This window comes from Photinus pyralis, unplaced genomic scaffold (genome assembly GCF_008802855.1).
Source record: "Photinus pyralis isolate 1611_PpyrPB1 unplaced genomic scaffold, Ppyr1.3 Ppyr1.4_LG4, whole genome shotgun sequence".
Taxonomy (NCBI): Eukaryota; Metazoa; Arthropoda; class Insecta; order Coleoptera; family Lampyridae; genus Photinus; species Photinus pyralis.
Genome location: NW_022170511.1, coordinates 18,275,840 through 18,297,321, shown reverse-complemented (window position 1 = coordinate 18,297,321; position 21,482 = coordinate 18,275,840). Strand labels below are relative to the sequence as shown.

The following is a 21,482-nucleotide window of genomic DNA, read 5'->3' as shown; positions in this document are numbered from 1 at the left end:
AACACACCTGTCCATTTTGCACTAATTAACCTTTAATAAATAATATCTAAAGATTAAATACATTTTATACAAAGAAACACCTGCAAATTTTATCAGCTTAAAATATCTCATCAATTAAATAAAAGCGATAATTTCGAAAATCTGTATGGCCCACATTCAAGTTAAACTTACAAACCATATGTAGTGTCTTTCTCATAAAAAATGCGTGTGTCCCCAAGATTTATCTCGGGTGTTAAACAACATTTGTGTAATTGATTTCTTTGTGGAAATGGTTTATAAAGGAGCCTCAAGATTGGAAGATACACAAGACGCTACAAAGCGTTTATAGGAAACCCTTGCCTACATTCTATAGCGCTAAAAATCCTTCTACGTCGGTTTCGGGGATGGAAGAAGCTAAAAAGCTCCTAGGACGCTCTGGATGGAGTTGAGAGACCTCTATAAATAACGTATAAAGCTTTGCTAAGCGCCTAAAAGGTTGTGAAATGTCCTAGATTGCTTTGGAAAACCTTCAAACGGTTCAGTTGATCTGGGAAATACAGTTTTAAGATGTTTGGGGTGTTTCCCAAGTTCTACACGTTGATTGATCGGTTCTTAGGTTTTTCCCTGACCTTTCTAGGCTCAAAGCACTCCAGAACTCCTCAAAAAAGGCACCGATAGCTCTGATAGTAACTTAACTGGCAACTGGTTTAATGGTGAACTACGATGAAGCACTGGAATACTCTGAAAATCAACGATAAGGTCTATAGTAAGCGCTTTGAGGGCTGGGGAAAGTCTGCGGTTGACCTAGAAAACCAAACCACAGATATACACAAACAACAGATTGCTAACCTTATACATTTCATGGTATTAGGTATACAGTGATAGCGACCCCAGCCGCCATGTTGCATCAAAAATTCAAAATAAAAGTAGACAATGCACAGTACAATACAATGCACAGTGTGTATATTTTTCAAAAGGATCCAGGAAGCCATTGAAATTAGCGTTCATCATACTACTCGGAAGTTAAAACTGTAAAATGACGCTTATGGAATTCGAATTCCTTATTATTGGTATTATTGCAGTGATATATGTAAGGAGGTAAGCTGAGCTACTAATGTTTAATTGAGCAATGGAGCTACTCAATCGCTTCAAATTTTTTGCAGCGACATCTACTGCATAAATCCATACACGTCATTTTACAGTTGTAAACTGTACATGTTTATACTGCTGCTCAATAGAGGGCGCTTTTAAGTATATCTAATGCATGGAAGTAACCTAAATGTGTTACCCATGAAATGCATAAGGTTAGGAATCTGTTGTTTGTGTATATTTGTGGCCAAACTAAAAAAATGGAGAAACATAGAAAGTAAATTCAAGTTACTCACATAGTTAATGTTGGCGGTGTGGAGAGCGAATTTCTGCAAGTAAAAACTTGGGTAGCTCTAGATCTCAATGACTATGATAATGTTGTCAGTTAAAATCCACATGGATACAATTAGTTTTTCCGTTTACACAATGAAATTGAGCACAGAAAGCAGAACCAAAACGTCAAGGATTTGTTTTCCAATTAAATTTTAAAGAGCATAGAGGAGCTAAGTTAAATTTGCAAATAACCCAAATAAATTGGTCCTTAATGCAAACCATTTTGAACAAAATAGCGAAGGAAACGTCAATGATTTTTAAGAGAAAGGTCTGAGAGCGAGAGTCAATCAAACGAACATAGGGACAGATAGAGAAGCCACAATGAAGCAGTTTTTCGGCAATAATGAGTCAATGACATTAATTTCAGTTAAAATGGCATTTTTTGTGTGTTGGATATTTTTACTTTTACCACGATGTAATTAATTTTAGTACAACGTCAGCGCTATATCACGTTTTCAAATTTACTAATGAGAGTCGACGGTGTTTTATTATCGCTCAAAAAAAGGCAGCCTGTGAATAAAACGAAAAAAAATATTCGCTGATTTGGGTCATATTTCTCGTCTCGCCCTATTAATTTTTATCCTTTTCCATCGATCAAATAATTAGTAAAATTGTAATAAAATGTCTGTGTACAGTACAAAATTTGTGTTGGTCCATGTACATAAATTGGACGAACCATTGCGCCGACTATCTCGAGTTCAAGCAACCTGTAACCCAAGAACACTCAGAAGTAAGTTCATTTTTACGTCATTTTCCTTCGCACCCTCCACAAACTCGCAACTCGTTCGCATTTGAATTGCAGCGGTAATTTCTTTTGATTTCAAACTTACGGACAACTGTTAACAGTACACCATAAAATTGCAATTTATTAATTGGTAACTAGAATTACCGCCCTCTTCCTTTCTCATAATTATAGTCGACAAATTGCATTACATATTGCTGTGTAACTCGCCTGGATTCCAAGCATGACCTAAACAAAGGAACGAGAATATGTAAATGTCACGCAGATTTTTGGGGCTACTATTTATTGAAACGAGTGAAACCGCTACCCTGTTATTCGTTACTAAAAATGACTTCAAACGTCGAAAACAACTGAACTTTTAACACAAAACCTACGTGCTTTAGTTTAGTAATAACTTTTATAAATTTTTATTTTATAAACTACTAAGTAGTACTACTACGACTCGGATAACCCAAACTAACATGAAACTCAACATTTACTGGGTTTTTAAGTACACGTGACAACAAACAAACAAATCACAATAACCTGAAACTTAAAATGAAACTTTCCCCAAAAACACCTGCAGCTAAACTGAATTTCTCCATTGCCCTGAACAAATTTAATGTGAGTCTAATAACGAAAAAGAAAAAGACCAGGTTACACTCACGTGTACCTAAGCTTATATTATCGGAAAAGTGGAACGTATATAGCACGCTTATTAAATTTGAAAAGCAAAAGAAAGTTTATTGAATAATTGATCAAAAGTGTAAAATGTCGAAAGAGTTTGTAATGTTCCTAGGGGTCTATCAAGCAGACACTGAAAACGTTGACTTACCCTGTAATTACCGTTGGCAACTCTGGAAAAAGAAATCTACAACCAGAGCCACCTACCTTTCAAGTCGAAACGATGGACGTTTCGCGGCACTTTTGAATTTGGATAGCAGTCGGCTCGATATGGATGGCACGAATGAACTCCTACGTTGTGTAATCGGTTTTTGTATGTGTTGGGACGTGAGACATAATCGGGTAGGGAATTAAATAAAACACAGAACTTTTGTGCGTAACAAATGACAAGACCATGTCAAGGAAACCTTCTACGGGACAAAACCCCGGCATAGGCAACACAAATATATGAAATAAATCACCTACAACAATAAAATGCAAGAGAAAATACTCATAAATAAAACATCTCAAATTGTATGATAAAAATCAGATAATCAAATCAAATGCGATTAATCAAGTTCATAAAAACAAAATACACAAGACATCATAAATGCAGTGGAAAACATGATAAACCAATTCAGTACAAAAACACATCAAAATACCTGTACAATCAATTGGGCTAACACAACTCGTAAAATAAATAAATTGCATGTACATAGGAAACATGTAAATGGTGTGACTCTACTCCAGCCTTCAATTAACATAATTTTATTCAACACGAAAAGTACATGTGAGAATGCCAATAGCAAGTATTCATGTGAAAGTCGATTATCGCTCAAGCAGAACATATTTTAAATAATGGAAATGTTAATGAGAGGGCTCCACTCGCATTGCTAAGATGCTAAGAACTGCAATCCGCACGAGACGAGTAGGCAACAGATACAGCGAAAGGTCGAACTGTATTAGGTACCTACTCCACGAAGACAGAATGACCCACTCGCACACACAAACATCGAAACATCAAGTAAGAGAGCTCCCCTTCGTATAGCTAATGTACAAGAACTGCAGCGCGCCACGAATAAGAAAGTAACAGATACAGCGAACAATCAAACTGTATTAGGTACTTCCCTCACGGAATAGTTACCTTCAATCGGACAGAGCAACATCGCACTGATAATCAACTCCTCGTGAATACATAAATAAATACTTAAAATAAAACAAAATAATGGCATGATCACCTGTACAGTATAACAAACACGATTCAGATAACGGTACTCAAAACAAAGGCATGGAGTACGCCATGATTCAGATATCGTAGTTTATGCAAAATTAGCAAAATGTAAATATGTAATATCAAATTGTGGCAAGAAATTCAATGATTAATAGTTAGTACAAGAAAGAATAAAATGGTACTACCAGTAATTACACCTTCAAAACACCACAACCAAAATAATCAAGAATAAAAACCGGGAATGCGTAATGCCTTCTGTCGACCCCGTCGCCATCTTCTTCCTTCTCCTATAATAGCTTCGTTACGAAAATCCCCTAGTATTCGGGATTTGCGCAAAACGGTCGATTGGTTATATACCGAGCATATCATATTTTTGTTTCAGATGTAAAGGTGTGTTGCCTAACCATAAGGGTGGGTTGTAACAAGTTTCTACAAATTTAGACAGAATGCATATAAAACCAAGGGTATAATTCTGTGTTCCCCTAGAATTTATCGGATAAAAGAACCGCGCTGAAGAAGATTCAGAAGAGGTTAAAAAAATAGGGGGGAAACCTGGAGCAAGAGAGGTAACTGTCGAAAACGCTAAACAGATTTTAAACCACATCTACAATATATAAAATTTAAGAATCCTAGGAAGTAACTCTTGAATTTGAATGATTTAAATTTGACGTTAACTCAACATTTGATAAGTTAAGAATGGCTACCCCAGGTACATTTCACAAACTCCAAATCTTTCCCATTTGTGAAAGAAAGTCTCTTACATATAGTACATGAAATACATCGTTTATTAGCCGAACGTCCTTCAGTCCAGAAGGTATCTGAAGGTCCTGGGTCCTTAAAGTTGTATTTCGGAATTAATGCCGCTAAGTATCTTAATCACTTTGACATCTACCTATGCACGGGCCAAAAATTAATTACACTCAAAAAAGGTAGAAGAATTGAAGTAGCTAATTAGTCTAAACTGAATTTAGAAAAAAACGAACAATTATAATTACAACTAAACACATTACCTTTTTGTTATATGTAGCACAAACACGAAAATTGAATTATAGAATTAAATCGAATTCAACTACCTTGACTGACTACAGAAAGTAAAGTGGCGCTGAAATTTAAAATAAACGTTTAAATAAAATTTAAAAAAAATAAATAAATTCAACAAAAATGCACACTCGGCAAAACTAAAACAAGACACCATTTTCGTATGCAGGCTGACATTTTTTAAAATTACTGAATTATCATACAGTTGTAAAGTTACAGCATTGTATTTAAGTCTCCAGCGGTGTCTCTATATACGCCTACGATACTTGTCGTTTGAAGTTTTGAAAGCAGACATCTCAACACTTGATTTACAAGTTCTTCACAACTTTGTATCGATGACCTCAATTCTAAGGCGTCATTCTGAATTGGAGGTGCAAATAAAAACGAAAGGACTCACTTTTCAATCTTCAACGTCAATTAAGGATGGCCCATTTTCCTTTCTTCTATCCGCCTTTTATTAAAACGCATATCGCATTCTCATTTTATACAATAACACGCCTAAATCATATTCTCAAGAGATGAGAAAATTTAACAAAGGCTACACCTGCAGATTTAATTCAATTTAACATTTGCTATTTATATTTTTTTAGTAAGACGTCTTTATCCCCTTAATATGACTTTATTATCACTTAAGTAAGATGCTTTGACGTGAAATAAGTGTAATGTAATTTCAAGTTTGAACGTTTGGCAACTCATGTAACTTCAAAATCGATCTTGAGAGGAAGCAATTTAAGTTTTAACGTAGTATAAATTTTAATTATAACTTTAAAGGCATTATTGTTCGCCTTTAATTGCTCTTAACTTTAATCAGCAATAAATTAACTGTTCCTTCACGTAGTACCAACACGTAGGCACTGAAATCACCGAAATTATTATCGTATACCAATAGATCATTTAAATATCAAACGTGTGCTACATGCAGCTGCTTTAGGGCAATATATTTAGGGTACCGCAACTTTGATGTTGAAGGTGCTCCCAACGATCTCAAGCAGTTCATAAATTATGTATAAATGTAAACCTTTGATAATGAAGATTTACACTTACGTAATGAACGAAAGTAGAGAAAATTAGAAGTTCCAATTAAACCCTTTACTTAATAGTCTAGACTAGACAACCGGGAAAGCATGGATCATATTTGAGCTCTCCTGAACCGTCTCATCGTTCTATTGTAACCATTGCTCATCTGAAAGTGTTAAAACCAAAAACCTAATTAAGTGTTTCTTTTTTTCCAGGTGCAAGAAAAAAGATTACTCAAATAATCTTCCATCCACTAGCGTTATAATTACGTTCCATAACGAAGCCCGCTCTACGTTACTAAGGACCATAGTTAGGTGAGTAAACGATTATTTTACACGTGAAACGACTCGCTCACATTTATAATTTATCCCTCGATTCAAATAAAATTCCGTTTGTACGCCACCAAGTCTAGACATATAATTTACGTAGTCTAAATCAAAATGCATCCTCCTTTCGGAGAATCGATAAAGTAAACTCTGGGTGACCTCAATCAAATATTAAACTGCGAATAAAATAGATGCTTCCACTTGAGACGAAGTAACTAAAGTATTCAGGTTAATCGAAAAACTTTTTTTGGCTTAATTGATTTTTTTAGAATGGGAAGGTTCCGATCAGAACTCTTTTAGCTATTTAGATGTAACTAACATCTATGGGGGAGTTATGACCCAGAAACTCTACATCGTGGGTGTGTCAACTTTATCTACTCCTACATACTGTTAGTGTACTATTACGAAATTAATCAGATGGGAGCTTATCCTATTAATCAACAGTGTTTATTATATAGCGTAGCGAAATTAATATCTCAATAAAATAAATGGAAAATCTGCCTTAGGTAATATTAAGCCTGTCGGCGCTCCCTTTTTAAAAGCTTTTATTTTGTAACTCCCCTTCAGTAAAACGGCTCCTTAATTGCATTCAGTTTCTCAAATGCGATGCAAATTTGTCTTTGAGAAAACTTAACTGAAGGAATTAGTATAACTTTATATTCATTTCATTGACAAAAAGAAAGATTTAACGTTTCCATTTCCAACCGAATGTAACTTTTAGTTTATAATCTGCTTGAACCATTCTAATTGCGTAGATTATAAGTGTTTGAGAGCGATTGAATTACAAAATCTTAATGGTGTAAGCGCTAGAAACTGATAGTAAAATGTTTTAGTGTCCTGAATAGAAGTCCGGAGCACTTAATCAAGGAGATTATTCTGGTGGACGATTTTAGCGATAACCGTAAGTACGGCCGCCTGTTTTTGCAGACGTCGCAATTTGTTACATTTAATTTCGCTAACTTGGCATTCGATTTCAATTAGATTAATAATTGAAAGGTTCCTCGGAAAATAACCCGAGTTTCTCTTTAGCGGCGGACGGGGAAGAGTTGGCAAAAATTCAAAAGGTTCGTGTGTTCAGAAACGAAAAGCGAGAAGGTTTGATGAGGTCCAGGGTTAGAGGAGCTGATGCAGCCACCGCGGAAGTACTTACATTTTTAGATAGCCACTGCGAGTGTAATGCGAATTGGCTGCAACCCTTACTGGAGCGTGTAGCAGAGGTAATTACGCGTAACCTTAATGGGTAAAGTGCTTTTATTACCTGTTCTAGGATCCGACGAGAGTAGTTTGTCCGGTGATTGATGTAATTAGTATGGATACGTTTCAATATATAGGAGCTTCTGCGGATTTAAGGGGCGGATTTGATTGGAATTTGGTATTTAAATGGGAATACTTGAGTCCCAGTGAAAGACAGAGCCGCCAACACGATCCCACGCAGGCCATTCGCACGCCTATGATCGCTGGCGGGCTATTTGTTATCAATAAGAAGTATTTTGATAAATTAGGAAAATATGATATGAAAATGGATATATGGGGCGGGGAAAATCTGGAAATTTCGTTTAGGGTGTGGCAGTGCGGGGGAAGTTTAGAAATCATTCCTTGCAGCAGGGTAATAAAGGTACAAGCGGTTTCATCTTAATTTTTCCCATTATTAGGTGGGACATGTATTCCGCAAGAGGCATCCTTATTCATTTCCCGGAGGGAGTGGAAATGTCTTTGCAAGAAACACCAGGAGAGCTGCTGAAGTCTGGATGGATGACTACAAAAACTATTACTATGGAGCTGTGCCTTTAGCGCGAAATGTACCATTTGGAAGGTAAGTATGAGAGCCAAAATGATAGTGTTTGCATTCTCTTTTGACATCGTTTCACGTGATTGATCTTTCGCGACCCAAGTTTTTTATAACTTTTGGTACATTTATCTACAAATGTGTATTCTCTTAGTGACGTAAAAATTATGCGGCTTATTTGGTGCAATTAATTTCACTTTTTGTTAATTAAGTGTTGGGAAAAATCGTATCCCTACGAACTACGGTAACAAATTTAATCCAAAAGATGTAAGTGAGGACGCCAGCAGTAGGTATTCAAGCTAAATTAGACCAGCCAGCACACAATCCCGCATTTTAAACAGAAGAAAAGTTAATTAGAGGGCTCCTCTTCTCGTATTGCTAACATACCATCCGGCAGAGGGGACGAGATGAAAAAGAAACAGATACAGCGAAGAATTCAACTGCATGAGGTTCTTTTTCCACGGAAATAAATGATTAATCCGAACATACAGGGCTAACATCATACTGATGATCAACTCCCGCGTGAACACATTAAAATAATAATGAATATTATCATAAAATTTACAAATGTTTTAAATGTGACTATCGTGATTACGGGACAAATCGAAAAAACAACTTTAAACAACACCTTTTGACACATACCGATTCTAAAGATTTTAAATGTATTAATTGTGATTACGAGACAAATATCACTGCTTTAAACGACTCCTTTTAAATCATGCCGATTCTATAGTTTTTAAATGGCTCATTGAGATAATGGAACAAATAAAAAACGACATCTTATTAGTTATTAGAGGACACATTTTAACTGTCCAGTGATGTAAATGTGCTAAAATGTGCCAATTGTAATTATGAGACAAATAACAAGCGCTACTTGAAACAACACCTTTTAAAACATAAAATTTCTTACAATTTTAAATGAGCTAATTGCAATTATGAGACAAATAACATAAACATTAACTCGTAGAAACTGGTTTTATTAAAAGGAGCAAATTTCTCGTTAAGTTAAATATTAATTCTTTGGTGTGTGTCTACAATCTGCATGAAAGAGAGGTCTACGTGACCTAACGTACCTACGTTAATAACATCTAAAATGTTTGCGGATGTGGAAACAAATATCGATTATCTCAGAGCAAGACATAATGATAGAGATGCCTGGGGACCGTTCTTTTTGTTTACAAATATTGCGAGAAATATTGTAAGTAGTGAGGGTCTCTGGTTTTTAAATATTTACATGAATTTCTGAAAACCAAACCATTTTAGCTGCAAATTAGACGGCTGTAGTGGACTTAACCCCCAGGTTCTACGCTAACTTCACACTACACTAACTAAAACAAGAAGAATTGTAACTCATTAATCCCGCTCCTGCAAGATAGGTAGCCCGCCCCTGGTTTCGAGGTTTTGAGCCTACAGTTGAATGTCGAAGACAATCGCGGAATTAGGTGTTGTACTTCAAATGGATACAGTTTTTACCACCCCCGTGACTGCTTCATTCACGGAGAAAATTGTTAGTAACAAACAAGAAGTCAGTACATACATCAAACGAATCGGTAATTTCCACACATTAAAATAAAACGATCAAAACTTATATGAATGTTACTTCAGGGACAAGGCCAAGTAATCAACATCAATAAACATAAATGAAGCAAGCATTACACCAAAAACGTAAACAATTACAAACAATAGCATAACGGTATCACATTATGTGATTCTGCATTGCGGTTAAACCAAGTAAATTTCAAAAACAAAGATTCAAACACACACAAAATATAAAATGTGGCGTACAAAACACAAATACGTTATAAAGAAATGCAAAAATTACCACCTGCATTAAATAACACAAAATAACAACAAACCCCCCGTTCGTGCTTTCTAGATGGCGCAGGTAGATTTTTCCCACCTAGAAATTGCATGGTTGCCAACTCTCAAAAATGTATGTATCGTCGTAAGTTGTATATACAGGATGGAATCTCTCACGGCTTAAATATAAATGCTATTGTTTTTTGTACAAGGAGACCGCTTTCATATGTTTCACTCACTGTTACTAGTTTAAATCGTATTTGATTGTTTCATAATTTATTAGTGTTTTGAAACCGTTAAGACGTGCATTATTTGTAGAATATGCATATGGAATCTAACATAACAAAAAAGTAATAAGTTATCTATTTTATCTCTTGCTCCAAGATTTTAACTCATAAGAGTTTTTTTTAATTTTCTTCTGCTACTGATAGCTGTCAGAAGATACTAGAATTAGAGTTTAGTGTTAAGGGATTTAATGTAATTTTTTAATGATAAAGAAATAATTTTTTCATTTATTATTCATATTGAATTCAATTGACTGTTTTATCATTAACAAAATCGTATGTTTTCCATTTTGATAGAAAGCATCATTGGATCGTTCAAGTCTAAGTACTGACTGATCTACGAGTTCATCCAAATGTTTGGAAAGACGGTCGATACAAGGTCTCATAAATGAATGGCTGCTTTGATTTGGAATTGAAGATTAAATACGATGATTCAAAACTTTAGGTATTCCGATGGTAAGCGTCAGTGTCATTAATTCACCTACGTGCTGTTGATCACTTCAGCCAGGTGACAAATTTCGATATATAGGTTTATTCTAAACACATTCTCCTTCAAAATATTGCGATCTACTTCCTTTCCGCTCGTTTCATATTTACGGTATTATTCGTCTATATCGCAATTATTCTTTCGCTAAATTTCCTTTGACCCTGAACTTTACACGTACGGTTCAGATTTCTTGTAGTCACACGCAATTTCTCCCCTGAATTGGAAATCACTAGTTTTTCTCGCGGCTCGACGCGAATTGTTTCACGGTTTAATCTGAGTTCTTTACACAAACTAAAATCCACCCTGCGCTACCAGCTTGCAGGTGGTCGTCTTAACTTTTTTATTCTTTCGACGCAAACGCCATCGTGGCTTATCAACACGGGTAATTTACGCCCATTCTGTTGCTCAAACCACCAATCAAAACTAATTTCTTCATCCAATGAGATTTTCTGGCATACCGGGTGACTCAATAAAACTGTTCCTCGGCCATATCTCGGAAACCGTTCGTCGTATGACTTAGGGGGTAAAAAAATTGTTGGGTAAATCGGTTATGAAGAATCGCTGGAAAATATTTTCAAGTTCTAAAAACGACCACCAGAAGGCGTAACTGCCATCTTAAATTTTAAAATTGCATTTTGTTTAAATTTCGCATAATAAACTAAACATTCTTTTTTCACATTTTTAAAGAGAACTAGTTTATCTATCATTATCGTTAAAACAAAAACTCAGTTATTTCAAAAACAAAGATGGTGTGGGGCGTTCAATTGTTTTTGCAATAACCTGCTTTAACTTCTGAACCGTTTGACCGATTGTAACAAATTTGGTATCGTTGAAAAGAGCATTCCTTGGGCAACAAGAATCAACCAAATGTAGTTAATTTAGTTGAATCATTCTCCGTCAGGGGGCTAGTTTTGACACTATGATCCAAAATGCTAAAAATCAAATGGAATGATGTGACTTTTTCTTTATGAAAAAGTAGCCAAATAACACCCCAAGAGGCCAGTGAAAACCGTTTTTCAAAATCTCGTTCCTAACCTCAAATATGGGAAAAATGAGATTAATTAATTCATTCATAAAAATGCTTAAATTGTATCTTATTTGACGTATTTCCGGTATTTGGCGATGGCGCGAAAGATTGTTTGGAAAATGATCCTACACTTTTAGGTAGGCCTTGGAAAATTAAACAAATGAAACACGATGCATTATAAAATAATAATAGCCGTAATTTGTAAATTAGGTATTCTGCTGTGTTTACATTCAGAAAATGCAGCTTTTTGAATTTGTAATCTTTTTTAAAATGCCGATTTCTAACCAAGAAGCATTTTATATGCTGGCGGCGATGGTTCGTGGTCGATTCGGGTAACGCAAATAAAAAATGCAGGCAGCGACGGTCGCATTTTGAAAATAGTCAAAATATATCGCATTTAGGTTTTAATTTGTTCTAATTAGCGGGATCAAATGTTAATTGGTAAGAAAGGAATCATTCAGAAAAGAGATCATTTTGATGAGTTAGTTCATTTGTTTGACGAAGCCATAGCCATACTCTCATAAATAGGTAGGTATGTATATGGTCGAACCCCCGATTGTATCTGCGACAATGAAACTCTTAATTCGACCAATTATATTTCATTAAACGCTCTATCGATTGATATGATGTATCTTCTACCTAGAATCACGTTAATTATCAAACATTGTAATTAATTTCTTTACTTCGCAGCATTCAAGAACGACTAGATCTAAAGGAGCGTCTACAATGCAAACCATTCAAATGGTACTTAAAGAACGTGTATCCCGAATTAACGCTACCGCACACTTCGACAAGCTACGGATCGCTCAGGCAGGGCATCTTCTGTCTGGACACAATGGGTCATCTGATAGATGGTACCGTCGCGCTGTATCAGTGCCACAATACCGGTGGTAATCAAGAATGGGGACTTACAGGTGGTGGTTCGATAAAACATCACGATCTGTGTTTAACTTTAGACAAGTACGTGAAAGGTGTGCAAGTTATCATGCGAATATGTGATGGTTCCGATAGCCAAAAGTGGAAATATATGGAGAGTGGTAGTTTGCTGAAACATTCTAAACTTCCGTTATGTTTAGATTCGCGATATACAGATATTAAAGGTATTACGGCGGAAAAGTGCAATCCTAATTTAGAAACGCAAAGATGGCAGTTGGCCACTTGAGAAAATGGTACTACCAGTGGTACTAAACGGAAAAGACATATGGTGATAAAAATGTAGCTTAGTTAGATTGAACATTTTTATAATTGCTAGAATCTGTCTAATATTTATGTGTTGATGATATTCAAGATATGGTTTGCCCAAGTAGTTGGCTTGTTGATCGATGAAGCTACTATGAGCTTTCATGGTTGTTGGTGTACGTTTTCCTTAAAATTATTACAGGTACATCTCATGTCTCTAGTCATTAATTTCTCAATTTTTCATCTATATACACTTCGAGAAGTTTTTTTAGACATGCAATCATTCCAAATGGTTTATAAGAATTCCATCCATTATTTTTTAAAACTGGCATTGATCTTAAAAATAATCATTTTCTGACACCATGCAACGCACCCATCACAAAACAAAAACATTGCCAAATAATGAATATTTTGGATTATTCTATTTTAATATTCAAGATGACACAAAATTTAATAAGTTTTACATAAGCTTGTCTTTCTGTGCGACATTTTTGACTTAGATTAGATTGTGATCCTCATTCTTTGGATTGGAAGAGTTGTGGTATTTGCGTGGTTGAAGTAGCAATGTAAAGGGTTCAAATGATGAGACAAGTACTTAGTTGAGTATTATTTTCCGTATTACGACATAGCTTTCCAGACAGACGTCATGTAAATAAAATTCAATCTAGTCTGTAAGTCTTTACTTATACGTTATTTGCCGGACAGAACTGTACCTATCAAGCAATTTTAGCAAATTTAAAAATGTACAGGTTGTGATATGCAGGGAGCTTTAAAATGATGGACTGGGAGATATCATTTTTAAAGACACATGTTGCCACATGTAATAATAGTAGAAATTAGAGAAATAGGTTGTAATTAGGTACTGGCAACATTGTACATCTAAAATCGGTATCTTTCTAACATTCATTTTTATCGCACAATACCTGCTCATGCTTATTTTACTTCAGGTTTAAGATGCTGTACCATCACTAGAATAAATAAGGTCAATATGGACAACTTACCAGGTACTTATTTGCAGGTGATTACTGTATTCACCTATATGGCACTAACAGCATTTTTTTTTATTACCTATGTGATCGTGCTAGACGTGTACCTTTGATTCACACTAAATTGATGATATTTATGACACTTTGTTTACTAATTATAGAGGAGCAACTATCAAAATCAAATAAGCAAAGCATCTTCTAACTTTTCTGGTATGATCGCCGAATGTTACTGCGGAAATGCGTTTTGTTTAAAGTGTCATGACATATGGTGATTATTCAGGACTTTTCCATCTGTTTTTGCTAGACAATAATGCGAGATTATGAAAGTATACTTATCATACTTTTATTTGGTAGTTATAGTCATCAAGTAGGAATAAATTATGTCGATTTATTAATATAATGTGGATATGTAAATAGTATATAAAAAAAACTACATACCAATATTGTAAGTATGTTAATGTTTTATATTATGCTTTGTTTATAAAAAATTAAATGGTTAAACCCCCTAGAGAGTTTAATTAAAATTTCAATGTAAAATGTGTTTTTGAATGTTGCCTCCATAACAGTTCATCTATGCTGAGCCAGTCTGTATAGGTAGGAGAGTTTGAGGCAAAACGACCCCAAGAGGCAAAGTCCAGTACTTTTTAAGTTTTCTGTATGGACACGGGATCTATGGCCATCAATAGGTAGGTATACAGTCATTCTTTCTGAATAGCTAGTTAGTTGAATGTTATTTGTTACCATCAGCACGCAATCTTTGCAAAAAATAGAATTTGTGGTGACATACCACTATGGTTTGGCAACAAACCTCGCCACTGAAAGAATATCGCAGTATGGGAATAATGCGAAACGCTCTGGGTACGTTCGGCATTGAGATTGGAGTACATAAAGTGCACCCCAGTAGTGTGCTGTTGCTCTGTATGGTTCGATTTTACAATTACTTGGAGGAAGTATCGAATGCAGTTTGATTCTCGGCTGCATATTTTGTTACTTCAACTCGTGGCCCGCTGCTGGACGGCGCGTAAGCGATACGAGAAGTGGGGCCCCTTGTTATCATTTCTCTTATTTTTGTGATTTGCTTGTCCAACTTTTACATGAAACTTACTATTGGCATTCTCATACTAACTTGATGTTTTTTATGTACATGCAATTTATCATTTTACGATTTGTTTTAACTCATTTACATGTAGGTACATGTGTTGATTGAAATTGGGTGCGTTCGCCAGACGAAGCACTTCATGGGCGCTACCTAAAGGCGGGAATATGTTAGCAAGGTTTCTCGCGCGAGTTGCTGTCTGGTATGTACAAACACCTCGACGGACAGTGTTATCAGCAACTCGCGCAAGAAACCTTTTTTCTCGCCTATACACCGCAACGAGTGTGGTGCCGCTAGCACGTATAGTTTGTTAGCAAAATTCTGCACCAGCGCCCTTTCGAGTAGGTATCAACCCAACGTGCATTTTGACAGCAAATTGCAGTGGTATTCGGCATCAGCCAATCAGAACGCCGGAACCTTTCATGAGGGTTCCGGCAGATTGTGCATTCTACTTAAATGCTTCCTGGATACAGTCCTGTCGAGTTAAATGTGTATGAAAGCTTGGCGGCGACAGGAAGTCGCAAGACAAGGCGAAAATGATGAGATGTGTGCACTTGACAGGTTCAGCTGAATCAGAACTGCCGTTATTTAGTGTGGTTTTTTTTTGCAGAATCTGTGGGAATTTTCTATCAAGGCAAGCCAGGGTTTCTAGCAAATTACCTTTATAAAGGCGTGTAAGATTCATTGACATTTTGGGGCTCATTTTAAAAAAAAGGATATGCTTGGTGTTGCACGGTCATAAAATGTGAGTAAAATCGACCGCCGGTCAAAAATAAGTAAAAGCCGCAAGTATCTCGAAAAGAGTACCTACTCGCAAAGGAAAAATGCAAGGTTTGAACGAGATTGTACTTGTCGGTGGGGTAAAAACTCTAAATGCCAACATTTCGAGAACGGGGGTACTCACAAGAGGAAAGTGTAAAGTATAGACGAGTAGCTGCATCTATCGGTGAATCCAAAACTTTAAATGTGAACATTTCGGGGCGAAGTACACGTTATGAAACCGTAATGCCTAGTCGTCCGTCCGCCCGAATTTATTATGAGCGCATACAGTGATATTCAGGTAGAAGTAGACTAGAGATTACCTATAGGAATTTCCTATAATCTACTTTTAAATGATTAAATGTCGCTTGGAGGACGCCTAACTTTATGCAACCAAAATAACTAACTACAACAAACGAAGATCGACCTGCCCTAATAATTAATTTGAATATTATCGCTTTGACTTCCGTATTATAATTGTTGTTCGTGTCGTGTGCGATGTAAGAAAAAGTTGATATTTCCAATTGGTATAGTGCCGGTAACAGTTAAAGGAGCTTAAGAGATTTATTTTCTGTAAAGGCAAAGTAACAATATTCTATTTGTTTCAATAAGTTATTTTGGTTGCATAAAATTGGGCGTCCTGCAGAAGACTTTTTATGATTTGAAAGTAGACATAGGAAATCCCTATGTCTACTTCTATATGAATATCACTGTATATAACTGTCTTAGTTGTAGAGTTAGAAAGATGGCTACATTATCAAAGTTGTGTATTTTTTTTCTACCGAATCCAAATCTGTATCAAAACAAAACCACATCAAATTTTTCAAATAAAAATCTGACTTTTATATGGAACACCCTGTATAGTAAACATCATATGACAGTTTATTGAATTCCCTACAAAAGTTGTTACTTCTTATGCACCATAGCATAGCCAAAATACTTCAAATAACCCAGACTTTTCCATTATTTTCATTTCGATCTAGTTATCCCTAATAATGATAAAATGACGATTGACGTTGTTGTTTGACGTTTGTTCATTGCTAGGAAATCACAAACTATGATGTAATAATATACCTGGTGATACATCTTAATGTCACATTTTTGTTATTATCTGAAAAATGCGATGCCATTTTGTTTATTTTAATTACAGATTTGGATTCAGTAGAAAAAAATACCCCATTTTGGTAATTTAACCGTCTCTCTGCAACTAAGAAGGTAGCAATATGCACTTATTTTGAAACAGACTGTTTTTGTACGCTGGTGTTATACCATAGAATTTTTTAAACAAATCTATTACTTTTAATGTTAACTAAGCAATTATTTTTAATGACATATGCATTGTACCTACCTATTTATTGTGAATAGGTACATGCGATTGCAGTAGTTTAGTGCACATGATAAAAAACATTATTTGTAAACAATAAACAACATAAATACTAGCCAATTTGATAAAAAACTCCTCAAATCTACTCTATTGACTTTGTCGCTGCAAAAATATCACTCCCAGTTTGTTTGGCCCTATTTACAGCATCATCAGAACTAAGCGCTTCTTCCACTGAAGGCTCGACAGGTGATCCGTCATTGTTCAGTTTGCCCTCCTTGAAATCTTTTCTAATTTTTGGAGCATACACCACTTCAAATAAATCTTTCGCAGTAAATTCTGATTGCACTACGTCCGGTGCCCGATACGAGACGTACGGCTTTAACTGAAAATCAATCCACCCAATTATAGGGAGTGGGCTTTATATTGTGCCTACCTTAAAATCTGTTAAGTCGGGCACAATTATGTCGGGTATCATTTCAGGTATAGCGACGAACTTTCCATCAATTTTATATCCTATGTCTCTGACACCTCGTTCTAAAAGTAATTGTTTGTAGATGTACATTTATGAACAATTAGAAAGTTTACTGTCTACTGGAATTTCTGGATCTGGGTTCTCCATTTGCTGTTGTTTAAAAATCCTCGATCCTCTTTTATTATACAATGGGAATTTTCTAAAATTCTTCTTTCCATATCGCACAGCGGACGTGGACAAAGTTCGTCTTAAAACACAATTTATTAAAGACATTTGAAAATCAAAATTGAACACAAATAACATGTGTGGTTATGTTATGTATGGAAGTGGAGGTGTACACGCGGTTTTGGAAACATTCATATGCGTTAGTACAGGGTGGTCAAAAGTCAGAAAGTCATCGTTGGAGAAAGGTTTTTTTTTTTATGGCCGTTTGCACCGACAAATTTTAGTGGAGCTTAGCTTAAAATCCATGGCAACGATTATTGAGACAATGGTTGCCATGGATTTTAAGCTATGCTTAAGCTAAGCTCCGCTTAAATTTGTCGATGCAAACGGGCATTAATCCCGTACACACCCTATACACAGTTGAACGCTTTATTGCCTCTTAATAAATAGCGTTTTCGTTTGGCAAAACTCGTGCTGCACGAGTGCAATTTTTACGTTCTATTGGTAATTTTAGGGCAATTTTCTGTGTTCCATTGGCAAATGTGATGCAACAATTAAGCCCGCTTGACATGGAGCAATAAAAATTGCAATTGCATGCAAGTTGCAAGAAAAATTGCGAAAGGCATGCGCAGTTCAAAGCCAGCTGATCAATTGCTGCAAGAGACTTGCATGCAATTTTTATAGGACTGGTGCTATTCTTCTTGCATGAATCGTGCAATTCTAGGGATAAATCTAGTTGTTTTTTGTGTCACCAACCTAGTAAAATACAGAAGCGGCAACTATGATGCTGAGAGACTTCTGTTGGTAGACATGTGGCAATTGAAATAGAATTGCACCATGTCAAATACCATGCAATGCTTATTGCATGCAAGGATTTGACCTTGCAATTTCTTTCTGCAAGTTCTTGCGCGTAGTATTGCTCCATGTCAAGCGGCCTTTACGCACTCAGTGCAAATTTCGACGCACGAGGTCCGAGAGACCGTGGAGCTGCTAGTTAACAAATTTTCAAAACAAACGTGCAACAATTTGAATTTGTTGCTTGCGTTGGGAGAGTTTTTTGTCGTCATCTAGCAATAGCGAAGATGATGAACTAGCCATAACTTCTATTTTACAAAAAGTTGCACTTACTCATTAAACTGAACGTCAAAAATTGGTCCTTTACAGGAATTTCAAATTTATATTCCTCATCGTTTATCATAAATAATACTGAAATCGTTTGTCATTTTTTAGAATAGAGATTTGTCGATTACCTAAATCCAAAATGAGGTTATGGACAAACGACAACAAATACCTATTTACGAATATTTATGTTCCATTGAGAGCAATTTTCACAGTTTCTCGTGCAACACTCGTGCAGTACGAGTTTTGCCAATCGAAAACGCTAAAGTAGCATTCACAACCTCAAAATTAATACCTACAATTAACAATCGAAAATTAACGTAAATGTTTAAAGCTATGTATTTTAAGGGTAACATTCACAATATAGAAAATTAATCGTACAAATTAATACTTAACGCAGAAGTTTGCAAACTGCAAACTTTGTCCCTTAATTTTACGGAAATGAACAGAGGTGCGCATGCGCGCTTTTATGTGACAGCCGACATAAACCTGTTTTGTTTGTTTTGATTTTGTTTACATATACAATGAATGTGGCGAACAGAAACAAGTATCTTGCCACTTTAGGATAAGGCTAGTTATAGTTAAAAGACACACTAACACAAACACTGATTCTTGTGCTTGCGCTACAAGGTTATGTTGAAACTGGTTGTATAAACAATTAACCAATTGCCTCGCCGGTACACGCCACGACACTGCTTAAACATTAATTTCAAGTATTAATTTCAGGCATTGTGAATGATTGCTTTGCGTAAAGTTAACGAAATAATTTCACTCATTAATTATAAACATTAATTGGAGGTTGTGAATGCAGCTTAAAAGTAAAAATGACTCTAGCAAGGGAGCTGTCAAATGTATTCATTTCTGTCACAGAGTTGTAATATACAACTCTGTGATTTCTGTAGTTGACTAGCTGTCATGAGACGCGCCTCTAAAAATAAACAAAACCATCTCAGACGGTGCTTTACTTCAATAACTGATAATTCGCCTGTGTTGGATGAAATAACCAAAGACGATGTGTCAGGAAACGTCTCCCGCCTAATATCGATTCTGAACGTAGCCCAGTTATATTTTCAGTAAAACTGATCCACGTTTTGGTTATTTCCAGACTTGTCCACAGTTGTACCCACTGCTCGTGTGATAATGTCAGTGATTGTAAAAGTTGAAATCAAACAAGAAGAAGAAATAATTGCTTCTGTTGATGACAAAATTTTACTTAGCAATGATGTCTCTGTAAAGCTTGAAGCAAATGAGAGCATCATTAATGTGGGTTCTTGTAATGTTATAAGTAATTGGAAAAGTGAAAATAAGGTCCAGCATGAAAATTCCGAAGATTTGCCATATGGTGGCCGACCACAAACTTTGACAAATTTCAGTTGTGCTCAGTGTGATTTTGCAAGTAATTATAAATCCAGTATGATAGCACATTTACGAAGACATAAAATTACCAAGGATATCAAATGCTTTCATTGTGACTATGCAACTAATAACAAATACCATCTTCAGAGACATCTGTTAACACATAAGGTTGCCAAGGATTTCAAATGTGCACAATGTGATTATGCAACCAATAATCATTCGCACTTTAAAAGACATTTGTTATCACACAAAACTACCAAGGATATCAAATGTGCACAGTGTGGTTATGCAACCAATGATAAATCACACCTTAAACGCCATCTGTTAAGACACGGGACTGTCAACAGTTTAAAATGTGCACAGTGTGATTATGCAACAAATGGTAAATACAAACTTAAATTACATCTGTTAATACACAAGACCGCCAAAGATTTCAAATGTACACTATGTGATTACGCAAACAATAATAAATCATCCTTCAACAAACATCTTTTAACACACAAGGCTTCCAAGGATTTAAAATGTGCACAGTGTGACTATGCAACTAATGATAAATCACACTTTAAAAGACATTTGTTAAGACACAAGACTATCAAAAATTTCAAATGATTATGCAACCAATAACAAATTCAATGTTTAAAATTATCTGTTAAGTGCAAGACTGTCGAGGTTTTAAAATGTGCATAGTGCGATAATGTAACAAATTGCAAGTCCAATCTTACATTACATCTGTTGACACAGAAGACCGCCTATGATTTCAAATGTGTGGTATGGTTGGTGTTAAAATAAAATACTCGGGTTCTAACGTGTAACACCTTGACTATCTTTTAAACCCTCTCTAGATGAAACATGTTTATATTTTACTGACATTTAGATACTAACTACAAAATTGCACTTTATTTAATACACGATGCCAAAGATTTAAAATATGCACAGTGTGACTATGCAACAGATAAATCACACATTAGACAAGGATTTCAAATGTGCACAGTGTGTATATGCAACCAGCTTCTGACAATTCTGAATCTAATTTGGAGACGCCAAAATTAGCAAGCTTAGGTTCTGCCGTCGCGATCATTTCCATAGAAACTGAATTTTCATATGTTCTGAACGTCATTTTATATCATGCATTTGAAATAAGAATGACAAATGTTATTAGAATGCACAATAATTTTTTCTCTATCTACCCTTAGGCCGCGTGTACATTGGCGAGATTTGAGCGGTGAGCGTTGTGCGATGGAGCGT

The 21,482-nt window shown here is 35.6% G+C and overlaps 2 protein-coding genes across 2 annotated transcripts in view; one reads left to right on the top strand and one right to left on the bottom strand.

The window, feature by feature from the left end:
• Positions 1-14,782, top strand: part of LOC116168735 (polypeptide N-acetylgalactosaminyltransferase 2-like) — a 41,398-nt gene extending 26,616 nt beyond the window's left edge. Inside the window, exons 2-7 of the mRNA XM_031484699.1 lie at positions 6,287-6,385; positions 7,231-7,298; positions 7,427-7,614; positions 7,665-8,003; positions 8,050-8,210; positions 12,472-14,782. Coding sequence (XP_031340559.1) covers positions 6,287-6,385; positions 7,231-7,298; positions 7,427-7,614; positions 7,665-8,003; positions 8,050-8,210; positions 12,472-12,943 — 1,327 coding nt within the window. The 3' untranslated portion in view covers positions 12,944-14,782. The remainder of the gene's footprint in view (positions 1-6,286; positions 6,386-7,230; positions 7,299-7,426; positions 7,615-7,664; positions 8,004-8,049; positions 8,211-12,471) is intronic.
• Positions 14,783-17,067: 2,285 nt separating this feature from the next.
• On the bottom strand, positions 17,068-17,924 carry LOC116168734 (39S ribosomal protein L41, mitochondrial-like). The gene is made up of 3 exons (XM_031484698.1): positions 17,711-17,924; positions 17,559-17,659; positions 17,068-17,507 (listed from the first exon to the last, which is right to left on the bottom strand). The coding sequence occupies exons 1-3, from the start codon at positions 17,898-17,900 to the stop codon at positions 17,268-17,270; spliced, it is 531 nt and encodes a 176-aa protein (XP_031340558.1). The 5' UTR covers positions 17,901-17,924; the 3' UTR covers positions 17,068-17,267.
• Between the last annotated feature and the right edge of the window lie 3,558 nt (positions 17,925-21,482).

Bases quoted from the DNA above. Each gene is read 5' to 3' on its own strand.
- LOC116168734 (XM_031484698.1), bottom strand. From the start codon at position 17,900: ATGTTATTTGTGTTCAATTTTGATTTTCAAATGTCTTTAATAAATTGT. The intron at 17,660-17,710 runs GTAAACTTTCTA...AATTACTTTTAG, and splicing joins TCCAGAAATTCCAGTAGACA to AACGAGGTGTCAGAGACATA. The intron at 17,508-17,558 runs GTAGGCACAATA...ATTGATTTTCAG, and splicing joins CCGACTTAACAGATTTTAAG to TTAAAGCCGTACGTCTCGTA.